This window comes from Carassius gibelio, chromosome A3 (genome assembly GCF_023724105.1).
Source record: "Carassius gibelio isolate Cgi1373 ecotype wild population from Czech Republic chromosome A3, carGib1.2-hapl.c, whole genome shotgun sequence".
Lineage (NCBI taxonomy): Eukaryota > Metazoa > Chordata > Actinopteri > Cypriniformes > Cyprinidae > Carassius > Carassius gibelio.
This window is the reverse complement of record NC_068373.1, coordinates 26,807,618-26,828,647: the sequence shown is the minus strand read 5'-3', so window position 1 is coordinate 26,828,647 and position 21,030 is coordinate 26,807,618. Positions and strand designations below refer to the sequence as shown.

Below are 21,030 nucleotides of genomic sequence, written 5' to 3'. Positions count from 1 at the left end.
CCTGTCCTGCTTTTATGTGTGGAGAATGAATTATTGCAAAGAATGTTTCCTAATTATTAGATAATCTTTAGTTATATTCAGATTTTTTATGTTAATGTTAGTTAAAATGTTAATGTTTATAAAAAGAAGTCATTATTAATATTCTAACAAATAAAACAGACACACTGTAAAAAAATATGCTTTAATCTGAATTATTAAATTAACAGGATAAACCTCAACCATTTGTTCATTTTGTGGGACACTGCTTAGGATGGATTTAGATTAAAAACAGCTACGAAATCTCCTTCTCAACTTCTAAAGTTAATTACCTCTGAATATTTCTCACATCGTACAACATTTCGGCTTTCTGCGAGAATATACGACAACAGACAAAAATAATATTGGTAACAAAAATAAAAATCCCTGTGCAAAATTATAGTCAAGTATATTATTCTGGAGTGATATAAATCAATATCTTACTGTAGTAATGGTAATGCTAGTAGTAGTACTATAACTTACATAGTTAATTTACAATGAATAAAGATTAGCGGTATGTGACTTCCTGGTAATTAAAACTCATCTGTACTAAACCTTCTTCGTAATATGTCGGACTAATTAGGGTGCGGCCACATTTACCTTTGCGTGGCGAACATCCGAGGGCAAAATCTGGTCAAATCAGTAATTCGAATCCGTGTGATTTGGTGGATTTGGAAACGTTTCCCTGTGCATTTTTTTGCATCAGATTCAGGTTTATTCAACATTCGCGTTTTTCGCCTCGTTGAAACTTCTTAGTTTGGAAGTGGCCTCTCAGTAAGAGGTGCTTCCTGCATCACTACAAACATTGGACCTTTTTGCCAATCTGTCAATTTTTTTTTGTGAAAGGTTCACTAAGTGACTACTCAGCATATACATATACACATCCTTGCAAAGATTATTTTTCATGTTAAACCAATGATATGGCATGGGTAAGGCATTACTCCTGGCCACGGTAGCTAAAGAACACAATTTTAACAGAGTAGGCCAAATCTCCAGTGTATATGAAGAAGTTTATGATGGTCATGGAAGTCACCACCACCAGATCATCCCATGAACACGGGTTACAATTATTTGGACGTGGGTTTCCGTCAAACACATATAGTGGCCAGATAACAACCGCAGTTGCGTACATAGCCACAGCCAGGATGTTGAAGCTAATGACCGCTTTGTCAAAAGAAAATGGAAAGATGGAAGACAGCTTGGCGATGGTGAGGAAAACGATCAGCAATGAGAAAACAAAGCATATGGAGTAGACGGCCACGCACCACTGCGTTCCTGGAACCACCTTATAGTCGGCGGGACTCAAAGACGTGAATATGATGCAGGCGACGAATGTCTCCAGGATCTTGAGGAGACCAGGAACGGTGGTGAGGAAGCCGCTGGTTTCACCAGGTCTTTTGTGGATCAGCCAGACCTCAGCGCTGTACAGCCCAAAACACAACCAGGACACCACAGACGCCCCGATCTGCTTGGAGCAGGAGGGGCAGGAGAAGAACTCGGGGTAGATGATCGCAATGGTGAACATCATAAGTGTGGCCAACATTGCAAAAGCCATGGTGAAGTCTTCCCAGGAAATGGGCACTTTGGTGTTCAGGTCGGTAAACTCCAAAATGATGATGAGGAGGGTGGTGAAACAGCAGAAGCACCAGCAGAACATGCACCAAGCCCAATGGGACGTGGCTGTGTCCACCGCTGACGCTGCCAGTGCAAAGCAGATGCATGTTAGAAGCACCTCCACCATCCGAACAATGCCAATTGGAAGAATCAGTGATCTGAAATCCAAACGCAACATGACCGAACTCTTTCACGAATCCCAAAGCCTTCGTTTTGTTTTGTTTTTCAAAATCCCAGTGATTTGATTCCTCGAAACAGTGTTACATTCTTCTGAGCTTCTTTGTGCAGTTTCACTGTGCCAGAAATGTCAACATATCCACAACAGATCCTGTTAAACTCTTCTTTTTTTCTCCTCGCGTCGTCCTCTGGTTTTGTATTCCACAGGGATTCTTGAAAAATCAATAGCCAGAAATAAAAAATCAGTTCGTTCTCAGGTGGCAGCAAACATGTTTGATCATGCTGACTCTATAGAAGCCGTTTCGAGTTTATCGCTTTTATGACCTTTCTCCAGGTTCTCATTGGTCGCGGGCCTGTTGTTGTCCTGGGAGCTGAACTCTGGACTAATGCTGGGCTCGTTCTAATCTTCACCTTTGGGCTTCAGTCCCTCCTCAAGATAACTTCTGGTTTGCAGTTATACTAAAGTCATTGTTATCAAAGATCAATATCAAGTTGAAAATAAAGGTTGCAGTTACACTGTAAACCTGAAGTTGAGAAAACTCTAAAAATTTGAGGTAATCAGTTACATCACATTTTTTATGATGATGTCTCCGATTTTAAGTAAACAGAACTATTATTTTTTGAGTTTGTTGTGCTTAATGCTGTTCTCTTAACTTGTAGCACTGAGTAACCTAACTCATACAATTTGATAGCAATTAACATAAAACTTTAACTTATTCTTGAGTTGTTGCAACTCAAGTTAGTAAAAGATTATACTTACAGCATTGTCCAAAAAAATTCTTCCTGAGAAGAAAAATTCAACTTTTAATTTTTATTTTTATGAGAACAGTCAACAAATAAGAAAGCAGTAACAATATATATATATATATATATATATATATATATATATACACACACACACATACAAACCTGATTCCAAAGAAATCGTGAATAAAAACAGAATGCAATGATGTGGAAGTTTCCAATTTCAATATTTTATTCAGAATACAACATAGATGACATATCAAATGTTTAAACTGAGAAAATTTTATCATTTTAAGGGAAAAATAAGTTGATTTTAAATTTCATGGCATCAACACATCTCAAAAAAGTTGGGACAAGGCCATGTTTACCACTGTGTGGCATCCTCTCTTCTTTTTATAACCATCTGCAAACGTCAGGGGACTCGAGAGAAAAGTTGCTCAAGTTTAGGAATAGGAATGCTGTCCCATTCTTGTCTAATACAGGCTTCTAGTTGCTCAACTGTCTTAGGTCTTCTTTGTCACATCTTCCTCTTTATGATGCACCAAATGTTTTCTGTGTATGAAAGATCTGGACTGCAGGCTGGCCACTTCAGTATCTGGATCCTTCTTCTGCGCAGCCATGATGTTGTTATTGATGCAGTATGTGGTCTGATATTGTCATGTTGGAAAATGCAAGTTCTTCCCTGAAAGAGACGACATCTGGATGGGAGAATATGTTGTTCTAGAAATTGGATAAACCTTTCAGCATTGATGGTGCATTTCCAGATGTGTAAGCTGCCCATGACACACGCACTCATGCAAACCCATACAATCAGAGATGCAGGCTTCTGAACTGAGAGCTGATAACAACTTGGGTTGTCCTTGTCCTCTTTAGTCAGGATGACATGGTGTCTCTGTTTTCAATAAAGAACTTCAAATTTTGATTCGTCTGACCACAGAACAGTTTTCCACTTTGCCAAAGTCCATTTTAAATGAGCCTTGGCCCAGAGAAAATGCCTGCGCTTCTGGATCATGTTTACATATGGCTTCTTTTTTGACCTTTAGAGCTTTAGCCGGCGACGGTGAATGGCACGGTGGATTGTGTTCACCGACAATGTTTTCTTGAAGTATTTCTGAGCCCATGTTGTGATTTCCATTACAGTAGCATTCCTGTATGTGATGCAGTGCCGTCTAAGGGCCCGAAGATAACGGGTATCCAGTATGGTTTTCCAAACTTGACCCATAGCCTTATATGTACATTTAACTTTTCCGGACTCTTATTGCTACCTGTCAGAACTATTTTGGAATGTGTAGCTCAAATGAAATCCGGAATGAGCCAATTTTTGGCATGACATGTTATCTATATTCTATTGTGAATAAAATATACATTTATGAGATTTGTAAATTATTCCATTCCTTTTATACTCACAGTTTGTATAGTGTTCCAACTTTTTTGGAATCTGGTTTTTTTATAATAAAAAAAAATTACAAGACGGGTACATAATTAAACAAAACGCATCACATTCAAAGGAAAAGACTGAACAACTTACTATTTTCAATTGTTTTTGAAGCCTTCTTATTTTTTGAGTTAGAAATAGTCCCAAAATAATGCTGCGTATTTCAGGCAAGCAAAACAAAAAAGTGGCTTCTGAATTGAGAATTTAAAATTTTTGTATATACATTTTTATTAACCGGCTAAGAATATTAAGTATATTTAGTTTTTCTCTCAATGCACTTTTTTTTCCAATGAACAAATCCAAACAAAACATTTTCCCCAAAGTAAAGAAAATTCTTTATCAATATTCTCATTAACAAATAAGGAAAAATGTTTCCATAACAATTTAGAGTAATGGCAGTGCCAAAATAAATGCACAAGTCTCTGGGTGCTGTTTACAAAAAGAACGGTTTGTTTTGATATCTTCACTGTATTTATTTAAGACAGGATATACGATGGATAATTCAAAAGGAAATTTCTTTTATCTTATCAGTAATGCAGTATCTATTCGTAATCAGCCAAACTTTCCTCCGTGCACTATCAGAAACAAAAGCATTCCACTAAACTGTAACATTTGGAACTGACACAAATTCATTAAGAAATAACAAACGTATAGATTTTTGTGACTGAGAATCAATGTTTTCCCACCACTGAAACAGCAGGATGTAAAAGAAACAGTATCTTTTGAAACAGTCTAATAACTCCATTTTCTATGGCATCCGAAACAATGGCAAATTCTTTAGGGTAATGGAAATATTAAAATGACAAAGAGTTTCTATCTTAGTAGAATGACCCTCTTTCAACAACTGATTTATGATTAAAATAATTTGATCAAACCAGTGCTGAAAGAAAAGTGATTTGTTTTTAATATCTCGGCTATTCCAGACAAAAAAATATTAATGAGGAGAAAATTAGACGGATGACGTCAGACGCAAACTGAAAGATTTTAAGTTGATGTAACTTTAAAGAAACAGTTTGTGTAAATTAAAACAACAAAAATTATTCAGGTAACTTAAAAAGTGTCATTTTCACAACCTCATAAATACTAGAAAGTTTTAAATACTTACCAAGATCTATTAATTTAAACTAATTGTAAAGATTTAAGTTAACAGAACTCAATACAATTAATCAATTGGAGCATTAGGGTTTGATGCCATAAATACATAACTGATGTGTTTTCTCTCTTTCTTTCGCTCTCTGCGCTTTCACTGGTCTGTTTATTTGCAAACAACAGTAGAAGCAAGCGACAGAGAATGACAGAAAAGTCTGTGAAACCAAAATACATATCCATACACACAGACGCACACATAAAATACATTTTTAATGATCAGACATGAAATGTTTCTGATATAAAATGACTATCTTTAATCATTCCCATAAGACCAACATATTTCAGAATTAATTTTTTTTTCAGTAAACCACCAGGCCATTTGCCAATCAACAAAATCAGTATGAGCATATTTAAAACAGCCTATTCTCATACAAGCTGATGCAACAGTCTGGTTACTTTTAATAGACTGTACATTTCACAACCTAAAAATGAGGATACTCTCAAGTTTTCTAGGCAGGTGAAACGAAGAACACCAGACGCACTGAGTAAACCGTGTCCACGATGTAGACGATCAGATTGATGCAAGTCATGCATGTCACAACAACCAGCCTGCTCCAGAGACAGTTTCTGCAGTTTGGTGGTCTCTCCACTTTCTGGAAACTGTAGACGGGCCACACCACCACAGCCGTGAGGTACATTACAACCGCCAGTATGTTGTACCCCGTCAGACATTTGTCCAGCGGGAAGGGGATTCGAGCCAACAACCTGCCGATTGTGAGGATGATGATAAGTAAAGAAACAATGAAGCAGATAGAGTAGACGGCCACGCACCACTGGAGCCCTGGAAACAAGCTGTAAAAGTCAGAATCCAGACAGATGAAGATGATGCAGGCCACGAACGCCTCCAGGACCTTCAGCAAGCCCGGCACAGTGGACAGGAACCCGCTGATCTCCCCGGGTTTGGCTCGGGTCAGTCCCACCTCGGCTGCGTAGAGGCTGAAGCACACGCAGGACATCACTGTGGCCGCGATCTTGACCGAACATGAGGAGCAGACGTAAAACGTGGGGTAGATGACGGAAGCGGCCAACAGCATCAGTGTAGACAACATCGCAAAAGCCGTGGTGAAGTCATCCCAAGAGATGGGCACCTTGGCGTTCAGGCCGGTGAACTCCAGGATGATGATGAGGAGGGTGATGAAGCAGCAGAAGCACCAGGTGAACATGCACCAGGCCCAGAACGAAGTGCTGTTGTGGCCTTCAGAAGCCACCAGGCTGAAGGTAATGAGCGTTAGTGTGAACTCAAACAGTCGGATTATTCCCACAGGCACGGTGAGCGATTGAGTGTTCAGGGTTACCATGATGATGGTCTCGTTCCTCTTTAAATGTCACTTAAATTGATGACTTTGATGCCTTCAGCATTCAAAATGTTGTCTTCTCATTGACTTCTCTCTCATACTCCCCAAAATCCCTTGGTTTTCTGCTTTTTTCTCAGCCTGATCGTTGTCTGTAATTCCAGCGTATAGTCTTCACACACTAACCTCACCCAGAAGGGAAGCGGTGTAGGGAGGGGCAGCTGGTTTTCGGCCACATCCTCTGATTAGTCATTACCTTATCAGTAGCACCTCAGGAGATTGGCCCTGGTTTGTAAATGTCCAGTCAGAGTGAAGTTCATATGAGTGGAGTGTGAAGATAAGAAACTGGGTGGACCCTGAAATGTAGCTAAATAAGAAGATAAGCATCTGAATGCTGAAGGTGGAGAGAAGAAGTGATGCGTTTGATTTATGTTCTGTAAATACAAGAGCTCTCATTTGCGAAACAAGGTTGTAAAAGATGGAGAGATATGCTAGATGAGAAATCAAGCTCTCCAGAAGAAATCAGGCTAAGGTTCTCTCCATGCCATTGTGCACCAAAAACCTGCATGGCAGCTTTTTCCATGTGAAATTACACATGATCCAAGTGCTCATGCATACTTGTCATTCTCATTACTCATTATTATTTTTATGCTTTTCCCCTAAGTATTGTTTATATTTTGACCTCTGAGCTTGTTTTAGGTATGAAAGGTGGTGTGAAAATAACATTGCATGTTTATTTTTGTTTTTGATTTATGTTTGTTTATTTTAATATGCTTTCTTGTCATTCTTGTTGCTTATTGTTTTTATGTTTTTTTATTTTGACATTTGAGCTTGTTTTAGGAATAAAAGGTGCAAATTATCATTTTATTTTTATGTGCTTTTTTGTCATTATTGTTGCTTATTATTTATTAGATGATACTTTTATCCCTTAAATAATGTTTATATTTTTAACTTATATTTTTAAACTTATAGTTTTTGTTTGTTGTTGTTGTTGATTATTATTGTTTTATGCTTTCCCCCATTAAGTATTGTCAATATTTTGAGTTGCATTTTAAAGGTACCAAAGAAATGTTTGCATGTTAGAAATGTTTTTATTGTAGTTTTGTTCAAAAATGTTTTTATTGTAGTTACTATAACAACTGCATAGTATGTACATGCGAAACAAAATAAAGTGCTACTGAAATAACATTGTATATTTGTTTTTTCCATATGCGTTTTTTCCCTATTATTATTTGTATATACCTTATTCTCAAAATAATGTTTATAATTTGGCCTTTGAACCGCATCTTATGTATTAAAGGTGCTTAAGAAATAACACATATTAGAATGAAATCCTCACTTCGCATTACCTTAAGTCATCTTTGTGGTCCAAATATTCAATAACTATTCATCATCTGCTGCTAGAAGTTTTTAAGCATTTATAATGGTGACAACATCACTCTAACATCTTTATCTCAGTATTTGTTTGGGTCACTAGATCCTGGTTTTGTGAAATATTTAATTAGCAAAGTATGCTTTCACCACCATGCCTTAGTTATTGTCTAACTAAGTACTGTATAAAGGGAAGTGAATCTGAATATTGCAGTAGAAAAGTAAACAAGTGAGGCTGTGAAATGGGTTTGTGTCTTGACAGGGATGTGTTGGAGAGATAGACAAAATGTCCTGGACTTTGACCTTACTGTAACTGTGTACAGAGTCAGATCACACCTACTGACTCAGACATTTACTATTAGAACTAGAAAAAAAGTCTCCCTACATTTTGCATTGTATAACCTATCTTCATATATTTTACATTTACTACTAGATAAATTCTGTATGTTTCATGACAACTTCACTTTTGCATCATTGTGTGTGTTTTTTAATGATGATGTAAATGTTAAACTGAAACTAGGGATGTTAAATAGTTTATTATAACAGGCGCAATCTCTTAAACGACGGACTCACAATGTTAAAAGTACTATTATACAATATTTATTTTATTTAAATTCATTTCCTTCAGTTTCGAGCTCCCTGTCGTCACGAGGCGACGCGCGCCCGCCCGATGACGCGAATGTCGTGCGCCGGAGGAGTGTAGTGTTGTTGACAAGCGTCCGTCGGATGTCATAATAACCGTGGTCATATTTTCTCTGATGAACATGATCAAAAATCCTTTTCACTCTTCTATGATTTTTCTTTCGCACGCCTTTAACATAACGTTACGTCAATAAACACCGAAACGGAAAACATATATAAAAACAGGGTGAACACATGATTGTGCTGTGTCATATCAAAATGATCAATGACTTTTGTGAATTGTGAATGGGAAAGAAATGTGGATTGTTTACCTTTTCAATCTGTCTTTGAATACGAGGATTTTCGATTAAAATAAGGTATGTGCCCACCATAAATCATATTTCACTAATATATTAAATATAGCATAACATGATAATTTTTCTATATTTAGATTCATACAGTGAGTTAGACATCTAAGAATTGGACAACTGGCATCTACAAATCTAAATTTTTCAATGGATGTTAATTTATGCTCTGTTTATGTACTACTAAAGGAGTGTATCTATAGATATTTATTGTTGTGTTTTCTATTATATGTTAGTTTTAATATAATATTCCCATGCTGGTTACTATTGAGCTTGGAGGTATCAGAGTGAAACATGTAGTAGTGATGGGAATGCGGATCTGTTTAGAGTAAACTGGTTAATATAAATGTGAGTAACAGGAAGCGATGTCAGCATCATTTAATGCTCCTGTGATTCAGATGTCAAGAGCAAACGTCACGCTGGAGGACGAGGAGAAGCGGAGATACCCCGCTGGTGCTGATCCACAATGTTCCCCCTCCTTCACCTGCGATGACACCCCGCACTATTTACCTGAGAGGTCCATTTTCAATTCAGTTTCAACCTTCACTGTAATCTATTTTAGTTTCTTGTATTATTTATTATTGACTGCAGTGGAAGAAAACTCGTGCATTTTCTTGAGCTCTATATGTTTGCAGACTTTTCTTTAGGTTTCAGACGTGTGCATTGTGACATTTTACCTCACAGATTGAATTTGGAGCCATCCGTCGTCGCCATGGAGACAAGCCCCTCCCCTTCTAGTCATGGAACAAGCCTTCTGTCGTTGCCATGGGAGATCGTTTCCCAGATCGCCTCACATCTCCCGGCAAAGTGTGTCATTAATGTGCTGCCGCAGGTGAGCTCTTTCAGATTCAGCAGACGGTTTGAAGCCATTGTTGTTCAAACGTGTCTTTCACTAATTCTGTATGCAATATTAATACATTCATAAAAATTAAAGGGGGGGTGAAATGCTATTTCATGCATACTGAGTTTTTTACACTGTTAAAGAGTTGGATTCCCATGCTAAACATGGACAAAGTTTCAAAAATTAAGTTGTACGTTTGAAGGAGTATTTCTGTTCCAAAAAAACCTCTTCCGGTTTGTCACAAGTTTCGGAAAGTTTTTTCCGAGTATGGCTCTGTGTGACGTTAGATGGAGCGGAATTTCCTTATATGGGTCCTAAGTGCGCGCTCTTCTGCCGGAGTGTGTTTTTGGTTGCCAGGGCAAGACAACCCTGCACAGATTACCAAAGAAAAAACAGCATTAAGGGACCAGTGGATGGAGTTTATTTTTACAGAGCATCAACGGAGTTGTGCAAGTGTTTTTGTTTGTTCCCTGCATTTCGGATTGCACATCTTTATTTCTTAAGTATAATGCAGTCCCAACTAAAAAGGGTCACGATCGTGTGTTGGAACCGCAGGCGGTGAGTAAAACTGCTTCAAATATCTCTGTGTTATTAACTTAGCTATCAGCGCGTAAGCACATCAAGTAAACAACATGCGATGTTGTCATCAAACTGCACTTTCCACTTGTACAGCTTAAAAAAAAAAAAAAAAAGACGACATAAAGTGGAGCTTAGTCATTTTCCAAAACCGCTAAGCAAATATATACAGTTTCAGTACATACTACATAGCATACCGCCTTTGCTGATGCTGCTCTTGTTAAATTTCAGCCTCTGGATCTGTGTCACAGCTTCCAAACGCTCTCAAAGCAAAAGCCTACTGGCGCTCGTGATTCTTTAGCTCCGCCCACACGTCACGCCTCTAGGCGCTCGTGTTTTTCCGGGAAAAATCGGTACAGACTATCTTTCTCTTATAAATATAATAAAAATAAAGACTTTTTGGAGTTATGAAGGATGCAGTACTACTCTATAGGTACTCAAGATTAACAGGATATTGAGTGAAAACGAGCATTTCACCCCCCCTTTAAGAATAATATTAATACATTTAAATAACTTTTTTTGTTTACCATTATATGATAAACAATTGTTTGTGTGCTCACGGATCCAATACACCTTAAACCTTTTCGTTTGAAGGTTTGGGGGAATAATATTTTTTTATATTTTTGAAAGAAGTATTTCATGTTCACCGAGACTGCATTTATTTGATAAAAAATAAAGTGTTATATTATAATATTATAGTATTATAAAATTGTGGAATATTATTAGAATTTAAAATGACGGTTTTCTATGTGAATATAATATAAAATCTAATTTATTCCTGTGATCAAAGCTGAATTTTCAGCACCATTCCTTCAGTGTCACATGATCCTTCAGAAATCATTCTGATATGTTGATTCGCTGCTCAAGAAACATTTTTGACTATTATCAATGTTGAAAACAGTTGTGCTGCTTCAAATTTTTGTAGAAACCATGATGCGAAACCACAATCTTTTGTAGCATTATAAAAGTCTTTACTGTCACTTTTGATCAATTTAATGCATTAAAGTATTGAATTCTTTCAGAAACCCTCTTGAACTCTCGCTGTCCATCTGTGTTTAGGTTTGTCAGACGTTGGGAAAGCTTAGTGAGGATCGCTTGGCGTGGCAGCTTCGGGCTCATAAACTCTTGAGTCCCGCAGCATCTTTCCCAGTCGGGCCCAAGGAAGATTTTGATTGGTCCAAGGCCTGTTTGGAAATGGAGCAGCTGATTGGCTGCTGGACAGGGCTTGAGAATCAGGCAGAGAGACAGGAAACAGCGGGAGAGAGACAGGAAGAGGCAGCTGACGTGGTGAACGGTGAAGCGCCGGCAGCTGAGGGGAACGTGGTAGAGATGCAGCTGGATGTCGATTTAAATGCTGCAGCGCAAGCAGGAGAAGACAGTGTTCAAGTTCAATCCCAGAATGCATCTGATAGTTCCCAGTTGAGTGAGTCATCCAGCACTTCTTCACCCTTGGAGCATGTCATCCTTCCTTCTGGCCACATTGCAGATGTGAATTGTGTCCTTCTGCTGGGTAGAAATGAGGCGTTGTGTGCCTCCGGCTCTAGGGACAGAAACGTGAACCTGTGGGACCTTCGAGAGGGGCCCAGAGGCAAGTTAATTCATACGCTAGTGGGACGCGGGACCATTAGTACCCACCGGGGCTGGGTGTGGTGCCTGGCCTCCAGCGGACCTCTGCTGGCGTCTGGCTCGTTCGACAGCACCGTCAGGCTCTGGGATCTTGAAGCCGGAGGAGCAGAACAGCGGCTCATCCAGTCCAAAGCTGCTGTGTTATGTCTGTCCTGCGAGAGGGACATGGTGTTGGCCGGATCACATGATCAGAAATTAAGCATCTTTGACACCCGAGGTAAGTCGAAGTGCGGAATATTTACTTTGTTAATGCACATTCCTGGTTTTATCGTCAATGATTTATTGGTTGTGCATGTGAAAAGTGTTCATTTCGAATTATTTCTATACTATTATAGTATTTGTTAATATTTTGAAGTAGCTTTTGTTTTTATGTACCGGTAGTCTGTCGGATCTGTTTTCATTTTCATTTTATTTTAGGTTTTGGTCATTTTGTTATGTGCTTTGTCATTTTTATTAGTTTTTTTATTCTTCAATTTAAAATTTGTTTTTTTTTTATTATATTTCTAGATTTCTTTAATTTATTTTTATTTCAGTTTTAGTAGTTGTAGTACTTCAACAAGTATAATTTATAACAAATAAGTATTATTAATGATTATTATATAAGTATGTTTTATCTAATATATTTAATATATAATATTCAATATAATATCTGTATTTTATGTCAGCTTTATTTTAATTTACCAACACATTATTTTTAATAGTTTTCATTTTTGTAAATAATAACAACATTGCATATGAATGATTCAAAATTATTTGCATTAAAAAAAAAATCTTTTTATTAATATTCATACTTAAAACACTAAATTTGGTGATAAATGACTGTTGTAATGTTAAATATGAAAATAAATGATTTGGGTGGTTTATGTACCAAGTACAGAGGCCCCTAAAAAGTATTTTAACAAATAAGCCATAATGAGAAATATATACATTATTATTAGCATTACATAACAAAATATCAATGCCTCTGCACTTTATACTGACAAATAACAATAAAAAAAACCCTCTAAAGGTGAATTAAGCAGAATAAAAGGATCATGTGACACTTAAGACTGAAGTAATGATACTGATAATTCAGCTTTGCATCACAGGAATACATTACATTTTAAAATAGACATAGAAAACAGCTTTTACATTTTTACAACATTTCATAATATTACTGATTTTACTGTATTTTTCTCTAATAATTGCAGTCTTGGTGAGCATAAAAGATGAAAGAATCGTATTGTCCCCAATGGCGTATATTTAAACATACACATGTTGTATGTGCTTTAAAGAGCCACATATAGGCTATTCAGTGAAGTCAACTCAGACACTGTGGTCTCATTTATGTGTTACAGCTGCAGATCCACTGGTCAAGAGTCTCCGTCTTCACACTGATGCTGTGTTATGCCTGGCGTCTGATGACCAGTACATCTTATCAGGCAGTAAAGACCACACCGTCAGTCTGTTTGACCGCAGGGCAGGGAAACTCCTGCAGAAAGTTCAGGTATGCACACACAAGCTAAAACTAAAAGAATAGATCACACAATCAATCGGCTGATGCATTTCTCTGTCCTCTTCTCACGTCTCCAGCTGAGCTCCTACCTGCTGTCTCTGTCCTACAGCGCTCGAGAGGTGTGGGCCGGGGATAACCGTGGACTCGTGCACACCTTCTCCATGCACAACAGCTCCCTGACGCCCATATCTCAGGCTAACATCCACAGGTCACTGGTCACAGGTGTACACTACTCTCCTGGTGCTCTCTACACGTGCTCGTCTGACCGCACTATCAAGGTCAGTCTTCTGTCAGATAAGAAGGAGTTTAGTTGATCTTCATCCACGGTTATGGGCAGCTCACATCTCTTATTGGATGCAGGTCCACCTCCCATGTGCTCCACCCAAGACACTGTGCACCCTTCACCATCAGGCAGGGGTTAATGGGGTATGTTGACATTTTTACACATGATTTATCTATTTATGGTGATTTAATTTTCGTTTTTTAATTTATTATATTTCCTTCAAGCGTGGCCGATATAATCAAAATCCAGATTCATTAAAAATTCATACATTTGGGGTCAGTTAGATACTTTAAGAACATGACAGTGAAGGTGTTAATAATGTTGCAAAAGATTTGTATCTCAAATAAATGCTGAAATCCGGAAATAATCCTGAAATAGAAGTATGACAGTTTCCATAAAAATATGAGCTGTTTTCAACACCGATAGTATTTAGAAATGTTTCTTGATCAGTAAATCATAATTAAATCAAATTTCATAAATTTTAATCAAATTTTCTGTTCACTATATTACTATTTTTACAGCATTTTTGATCAGATTTGACCATTTTATAACTGTATACAGTAGTTATATTCACCGGGAATTCAAAACATTTTTTTTAAACATAAAATAAAAAAATATTATGGCACAATTCAGAATAATAACATTTATGTATGTTTGTATGTATTTTATTAATAACTAAGCCTATTATTCTATAGTTCTATAGTAAAGCTATACTAATATACAAAAATTTTAGTAACTTGCACCTCATTATTCAGATGTGCATTTACCTTTTCGCCATTATTTATTACATAACCATGTGATAGTGGCTATTTTTAATAATCCAGTGCATTAAATATTTGAATCAAATGAAAGATATATTTTATTATATTCTCTGTCTATTTGGATTTTGGAAGAACTGGAATAAGTGCAAAAAGAGATTCACATTATTTGACACTTGAATAAAAAGACTAAAGACTCAAAGTACAAATGCATTCTAATTCTGATTGGATGAGCCATGTTTTGACCCATGCATGTTACCTTTTACTGTGTGGCTCATAAATACTTGTGTTGGATGATACCACTATCACTCTTATCTAGCAGTTGTCTGTAATGGCTCGCAATAAATAAATTATTTTTCTCTTCCCAGTTAAGTGTTGAAGGAGGAACGCTGGCCATCGCTTCCGGTGACATGAATGTGGAAGTCTGGAGGCCCAGATGCTGAGAGTCTAAAAGCATTTGATTGCAGGGAACAACAGGATCCAATCAGTCCTTCAATGAATTTATCAATGCATTATTCTTTAATTTGTTTAATTTCAATGAACAAAAAAAGATGATGAATGTTTAAGGTGTCAGATACACGTTTTTAATGATTCTAGAAACTATACGACATTCACAGTTTTTCATCATTCTCTATGAAGAATATACTACGACTGCACACTCAAGTGTCCAAAAACCTTTCAGTGCTTCGTAACACAGGAACAGCTTTTGTGATTTGTGTGATCAATACTTGAACATTTCAACATAATCAATGCTTATAATATACTTAGACCGAAGACTCTCTGAAGCACACATAGTATACAATCTACAAATGAGGCACAATGCTTTAAAATGAATGCACTTGATCAGAGCAAACTACAAAATATCCTAATGACAAATGTTTACATTTATGAATTATGTCTAGTTATTATTGCCGACAGTGCTGTTGTATTGTTCTGTGACTGATTGAATGTCCCCTTTCTTGTTTGTTTGGTTTGAAACAAATCTTTATAAATGTTCATTTTGATAATTGAGTTGGCTTTGTGAAGCAGTCTGTAGAGAAGCAGGGCTATTCACAGCAGCACGCACGTCTTCTTGTCTCTGAACGGGTTTGAGGACGCGGCGATGCCGGTCAGCAGTGGATCTGCTCTCCGGTGATCCTGACAGTACTGGACCAGCTGTGCTGCTGCTGCGGATATCTGACACACACACACACACACACACACACACACACACACACACAAACACAACATATGATACACACATAATGCTATGGTGAAAACCTGTTATTTGGTTAATTAAATACGTTCCTATACAGGTATAAGCTGTCACCATTGGAAGGTACAAAAGCTTAAAGGTGTATATCATTATACCTTATTTACCCCTAAATGGTACATTTTAGTACTTTAAAAGTACACATTAAGTCCTAAAGTGTACGTAGTTGCTATGTACACTTTAGGTCTTACTTAAAAGATACCTTCACTGAGGCGTCACTTTCAGTAAGGTACAGTTTGAAAAGGTAACCCTTCAGTGACGCCACCTGTTTTAAAGTAAAAACTGCATTTTATAAAATCCTAACTGGACATTAAATGCAATTTTTCTGTCAAATAACGTTACATTGACGGGTTTTCAGTGAAAAAGAACAAAGCTTGTGGTGAGCTTTGAGTCGAGAAGTAGATCGAGTTTGTCTTTCTGGTTGTGTGTCAGTAACAGATGTAGTAGACGTGAATGAAATATACGCCGTTTTGTGGCGAAAGAAGGTTCTTCAGATTATAAAAAGGCAAGAAAGAGGTTGTTCTTTAAAGGACCTTTGACTGAATGTTTTTTGTGGAACCAAAAAATGGTCCCTTTATGGCATCGCTTGAAGAACCTCTTGAAGCACTTTGATTTTTAAGAGTGTTCCATATTTCTTTACTGCAAAGCTTCAATTGCCTTTTCTCTCTCTCTTGACTTTTTAATGGATTTGTTAACAGCTTCTAATATATTGTATCATTTTTTTTATTTTACTTTTTTCCATATACACAAATGAAATGAAAAACAACTCAAAAGATACACTCTATTGTAAGACGTGCATGTGTTCTAATGAATGCATCTCACCTTGACTCTCTGTAGTTCTGTCTCTAGTCTGAGCTGCTCCACGGCTCTCCTGGCCTGAAGAACATTGTTACTGCAGTATGCGTCCATCACCGATAAACTGACACTCTGAAAAACGTGTTTAAATGAACCTGAACATAACATACAGTATATTACTTGTGCTGTCTAATGAATGAATAATTAAGTCTGGTAGGTTATGAGTATAACTCTAGATTTACCTCAAGAGTACACTTGGTTTGTTGTGTAGAGCTCAAATGCAGTTACAGGGAAGAAGAGTTGTTGTCCAGCTTTTGCAGGCTTTTATGTCTCAGTGGGATGTTACACTCACACACACACACACACACACACACACACACACACACACACACACACACACACACTGCTGGAAGCTTCAAAGCTCCTATGATGTGGTTGAGTTCTGAGGTCACATCATCATTACAGAAATGTCACGAAAGTTCAGCAGTATTTGATTTCACTCTGGTGGTCATGAAACATCTCTTAAATTGTTTAACTATGTGATATTTTCCCTCTTTAATGCATTAAAAAATTATGATATATTCGTTGGTCACTGTATAATCATTCATATATGCTTTGTAATTTTATATATATATATATATATATATATATATATATATATATATATATATATATATATATATATATATATATATATATATATATATAGTTTTTTTTGTCAAAACATTTATGTATAATGCTCTAATTACTATTTATGCTCTTTCGGGTAATTTATCTGCCCCTTTAAACAAAATTAATGGCATCACAATATCTCTTTTAATTCCAATCTTATCACATACACATAACAAAAGCAGTCTACTCGACGCACAACAGATGCGTACGGGCGCTTCGCGTTTTGTATTTAAATTTTGTGCCGCTGCGCTTGCCGTAGTTGTTTGGAACATGTGGATGATGATCAAGTGTGCAGTTCTGTGAGTGAGATCAGAAAAAGATCAGAAACACAGAAATAAACTACTAGCCGGCTATTACATACGTAACGGTTGGGGTGAGTGAAATATTATTTTAAGAGATAGAAAAATAAATAGGAAAAAACGTATTTATATTTACGCGTTAGCTTATATAATACTTGATCAATAATGTACTCTTTAAAGTGTTTGATCTCAGCACTGGAGCAGTGTGCTACCCTGGTAAAACTGTATTATCAATGTAGTTATTACCCTGGTAAACTGTATTAAAGCAGCTGAGCTGTTTGCTTGCTTGTGTTGTAGTTGTAGTCGGGCGGTCATGTCTGAACCTGATCAGGCTCCGTTTGTGGCGAGGGCCGCGGTACTGAAGGAGAGCATCGCTCTGCCGGAGGACATGCCTCACATTAAAGGTTATGACTTCAACCAGGGCGTGGACCACAGAGCCCTGCTGCAGTCCTTCCTCACCACGGGCTTCCAGGCCAGCAGCTTCGGCCAGGCCGTGCAGGAGATCAACAAGATGGTCAGGTTGATGGGTGCTTATGAAAGTGTCCCTTTTTTTTTTTTAATATTTGAAAGTCTCTTATGTTCACCAAGACTGCATATAATCAATAATAGCCTACAGTTAAAACTGTAATATTGTGAAATATTACTGCAACTTAAAATATCTATCGTAATATACTAAAATGCTATTTATTACTGTGATTCAGGAATATCACATGATATAATTATTATTATTGATATTGATAGTATTGAGATATTTTGTGGAAACTGATACGCTACTGTTTGAAAATTTGGTAAAAAGTGTACATAAGAGATTAACACTTTTATTCAGCAAAGGTGCAATAAATTGATTAAATATGCAGTGGCATTCAGATATTTTTGACTCCTGCTTGAGAATTCATATACTTTTAAGGGCCCACTGTAATATTCATATTTGAAGATACATCAAACATTGATCTGACAAATTGTATTGGTTTTATGTTAAGAAAGGAGTACTGTGTAATCTTGTATATGTGACCCTGGAGCACAGAACCAGTCTTAAGTCTCTGGGGTATATTTTTAGCAATAGCCAAAAAAAACATGGTATGGGTCAAAATTATAGGTTTTTCTTTTATGCCAAAAATCATAAGGTTATTAAGTAAAGATCATGTTCCATGAGGATATTTTGTAAATTTCCTACCGTAAATATATCAAAACCTAATTTTTGATTAGAACACATGCATTGCTAAGAATTCATTTGTACAACTTTTCTCAGTATTTAGATTTTTTTGCACCCTAGTTGTATCTCGGCCAATATTGTCCGATCCTGATAAACCATACATCAATAGAAAGCTTATTTATTCAGCTGTCAGATTCTGTAAGACTGGTTTTGTGGTCCAGGGTCATATGTATACAACAATTCAGCACATCCTTAGCAATCAGTTCTCAGTTATTTAATAATCGCAGTCTTGTAGATCTTAAAATCATCCACTAAATGTCATGACTACTAGTGTTCCAGCTCCAGCATTGATTGTTTGTCATGTCTGGTGTGTGTGTGTGTGTGTGTGTGTTGGAGTAGATAGAGAAGAGACTGGAGCCGATGCAGGAGAAGCATGAGAGCTGTGATTCACATTCGTCTGCTTCAGGATGCACCATTTTCTTGGGCTACACATCGAACCTGATCAGCTCCGGTGTGCGAGAGAGTATTCGCTACCTCGCACAGCACAGAATGGTACGGCCACACCGTGACTCTGAATAAACACTACGATCTATATCAGCTAATAACATCTGTCTAGGTCAGCCACCATCTATTCAGTTCTTCTGAAGTGCTATCAATGTTGAATGTGGTGTTCATGTTTTTGTAGGTAGATGTGATCGTGACCACAGCAGGAGGGATCGAGGAAGACCTTATCAAATGTTTAGCACCCACTTACCTTGGCGAGTTCAGTCTAAAAGGCAAAGAGCTACGACAGCAAGGCATTAATAGGTAAGAAAACGGTTCCTCGTTAGATCATTATGATTTTTATATGTAATTATTAATGCATGTAATTATATTTGGTGTCATAGAATCGGTAATCTCCTGGTACCAAATGAGAATTACTGTAAATTTGAAGACTGGCTGATGCCTATCCTGGACCAGATGGTGCTCGAACAAAAAACTGAGGTGGGAATTAATATTTTCTATTTTAAAATTGAATTGTGAGGTGTTTTTATTTTTTATTTCATGTTTAAATTAAGTTAGATTTAAACTAAATATTAAATTACATTATATTATTAGATTGGGGTGTTTAAATATTTGTTGCTGGAACAAAAACGGATGTGAGAAGTTTAGTTTAATTTGATTAAAAATGCCAATATTATTATTATTTTTTAATCTTATTTAATTTAGTTTGTGTTGTTAATATTTGTCATTTCTTGGTATTTCATTTGTACTATGATTCCATGAGTGTAATGCATTTCAGTTTATTTAAAAAATATTTAATGTGGCCCAGCATTTGACTTTTAAATGAAAGTTTTGTTTTGTGAGACTGTGCAATATTGCAGCAAATGTCTTTTTATCAGGGCACACACTGGACACCGTCCAAAATGATCCACAGACTAGGCAAAGAAATCAATAACCCAGACTCTGTGTACTACTGGGCTTATAAGGTAACGCTTGAATTAAACACAGCTTCACCTCGCTCCTTCCTCAAATTGCAGTCTGTTAATGATTGTATGACTGTGTTTCAGAATGACATCCCAGTGTTTAGCCCCGCCCTCACTGACGGCTCATTGGGTGACATGATCTATTTCCACTCATATAAGACCCCTGGCCTGGTGCTTGATATCGTGGAGGGTGAGTCGCTCAAGATATGATAGGAATGCAGATCTGGAGATTGTTTCGTGATTTCATTATGGTCATTTTTGAATACTTCAGATATCCGGAGGTTGAACAGCAAGGCTGTGTTTGCCAAGAGCACAGGGATGATCATTCTCGGAGGAGGACTCGTCAAACATCACATCGCCAACGCTAATCTCATGGTGAACGCATGTGCCCCCCCAAAAAAATCACGTTTGAAAATAAAACACAATGCTTTTCTCATCTGTTTTCATCCTTCTTAGAGGAATGGAGCAGATTTTGCGGTGTTTGTCAACACTGGTCAAGAGTTTGACGGCTCAGATTCAGGCGCTCGGCCAGATGAAGCCGTTTCTTGGGGAAAGATCCGCATGGACGCCTCCCCTGTAAAGGTAAGATCCTTTGTTAGCATGCTCTTGTTATTTTATGTTGACTATTATAAATCTGATGTACATACAGCTAACAGACTTATAGCACATGATGATGTGGTGAACTGTGCCGTTGTGTTTGTGTGCAGGTCTATGCCGATGCTTCTATAGTCTTTCCACTTTTAGTGGCTGAAACTTTTGCACACAACGCCAGCAGGTTGATCAAGGAGGAGAAGAGCGGCTGAAGGTGTTTTTCTCTTTCAAAAACCTATTTAAACCTCCTCACGGTCTTTCTGTTTGCTTGTTTTTCAGTGCCGATGGTTTCGAAGCTCTATTTAAATGCATAAATCATGTTTAATTATCCATTTAAACAAACGAACATCTTAAGTTTCTTATGGACTTTGTGTACTAATGTCTGGTAAAATATGTTTAAAAACAACTTTACAAGGTTATCTTTAAAGTTGGAATCTATT

At 37.1% G+C, this 21,030-nt stretch overlaps 5 protein-coding genes across 7 annotated transcripts in view; 2 read left to right on the top strand and 3 right to left on the bottom strand.

Annotated features, from left to right (window-relative positions):
- Window positions 1-75: 75 nt before the first annotated feature.
- LOC127954222 (myeloid-associated differentiation marker homolog) lies at window positions 76-2,079 on the bottom strand. Its single transcript, XM_052553368.1, has one exon. The coding sequence runs from the start codon at window positions 1,805-1,807 to the stop codon at window positions 953-955; it is 855 nt and encodes a 284-aa protein (XP_052409328.1). The 5' UTR covers window positions 1,808-2,079; the 3' UTR covers window positions 76-952.
- Window positions 2,080-5,325: 3,246 nt separating this feature from the next.
- Window positions 5,326-6,707, bottom strand: zgc:77748 (Myeloid-associated differentiation marker homolog-like). Its single transcript, XM_052553359.1, has one exon. The coding sequence runs from the start codon at window positions 6,430-6,432 to the stop codon at window positions 5,584-5,586; it is 849 nt and encodes a 282-aa protein (XP_052409319.1). The 5' UTR covers window positions 6,433-6,707; the 3' UTR covers window positions 5,326-5,583.
- A 1,758-nt stretch (window positions 6,708-8,465) lies between these two features.
- Window positions 8,466-15,373, top strand: fbxw9 (F-box and WD repeat domain containing 9). The gene is made up of 8 exons (XM_052553354.1): window positions 8,466-8,795; window positions 9,182-9,300; window positions 9,468-9,615; window positions 11,260-12,043; window positions 13,164-13,312; window positions 13,399-13,599; window positions 13,682-13,747; window positions 14,731-15,373. The coding sequence occupies exons 2-8, from the start codon at window positions 9,182-9,184 to the stop codon at window positions 14,803-14,805; spliced, it is 1,542 nt and encodes a 513-aa protein (XP_052409314.1). The 5' UTR covers window positions 8,466-8,795; the 3' UTR covers window positions 14,806-15,373.
- Window positions 15,374-15,403: 30 nt separating this feature from the next.
- On the bottom strand, window positions 15,404-16,988 carry gng14 (G protein subunit gamma 14). 2 transcript variants are annotated; one of them, XM_052553358.1, is made up of 3 exons: window positions 16,652-16,988; window positions 16,437-16,564; window positions 15,404-15,538 (listed from the first exon to the last, which is right to left on the bottom strand). In XM_052553358.1, exons 2-3 carry the CDS (start codon window positions 16,521-16,523, stop codon window positions 15,413-15,415), a joined length of 213 nt encoding a protein of 70 aa, XP_052409318.1. In that variant the 5' UTR covers window positions 16,524-16,564; window positions 16,652-16,988; the 3' UTR covers window positions 15,404-15,412. The 2 variants fall into 2 exon arrangements, with proteins under 2 accessions (XP_052409318.1, XP_052409317.1); XM_052553357.1 differs by having other exon boundaries at window positions 16,437-16,988.
- Window positions 16,989-17,323: 335 nt separating this feature from the next.
- Window positions 17,324-21,030, top strand: part of dhps (deoxyhypusine synthase) — a 5,002-nt gene continuing 1,295 nt past the window's right edge. The window contains exons 1-10 of one of the 2 annotated variants that reach the window (XM_052553356.1): window positions 17,324-17,454; window positions 17,678-17,894; window positions 18,933-19,085; window positions 19,219-19,340; window positions 19,421-19,517; window positions 19,916-20,002; window positions 20,084-20,189; window positions 20,271-20,374; window positions 20,456-20,581; window positions 20,707-21,030. The exon at window positions 20,707-21,030 is cut by the window's right edge and continues 1,295 nt beyond it. In XM_052553356.1, coding sequence (XP_052409316.1) covers window positions 17,694-17,894; window positions 18,933-19,085; window positions 19,219-19,340; window positions 19,421-19,517; window positions 19,916-20,002; window positions 20,084-20,189; window positions 20,271-20,374; window positions 20,456-20,581; window positions 20,707-20,802 — 1,092 coding nt within the window. In that variant the 5' untranslated portion in view covers window positions 17,324-17,454; window positions 17,678-17,693 and the 3' untranslated portion in view covers window positions 20,803-21,030. The remainder of the gene's footprint in view (window positions 17,455-17,677; window positions 17,895-18,932; window positions 19,086-19,218; window positions 19,341-19,420; window positions 19,518-19,915; window positions 20,003-20,083; window positions 20,190-20,270; window positions 20,375-20,455; window positions 20,582-20,706) is intronic. The other variant, XM_052553355.1, reaches the window with a different exon arrangement.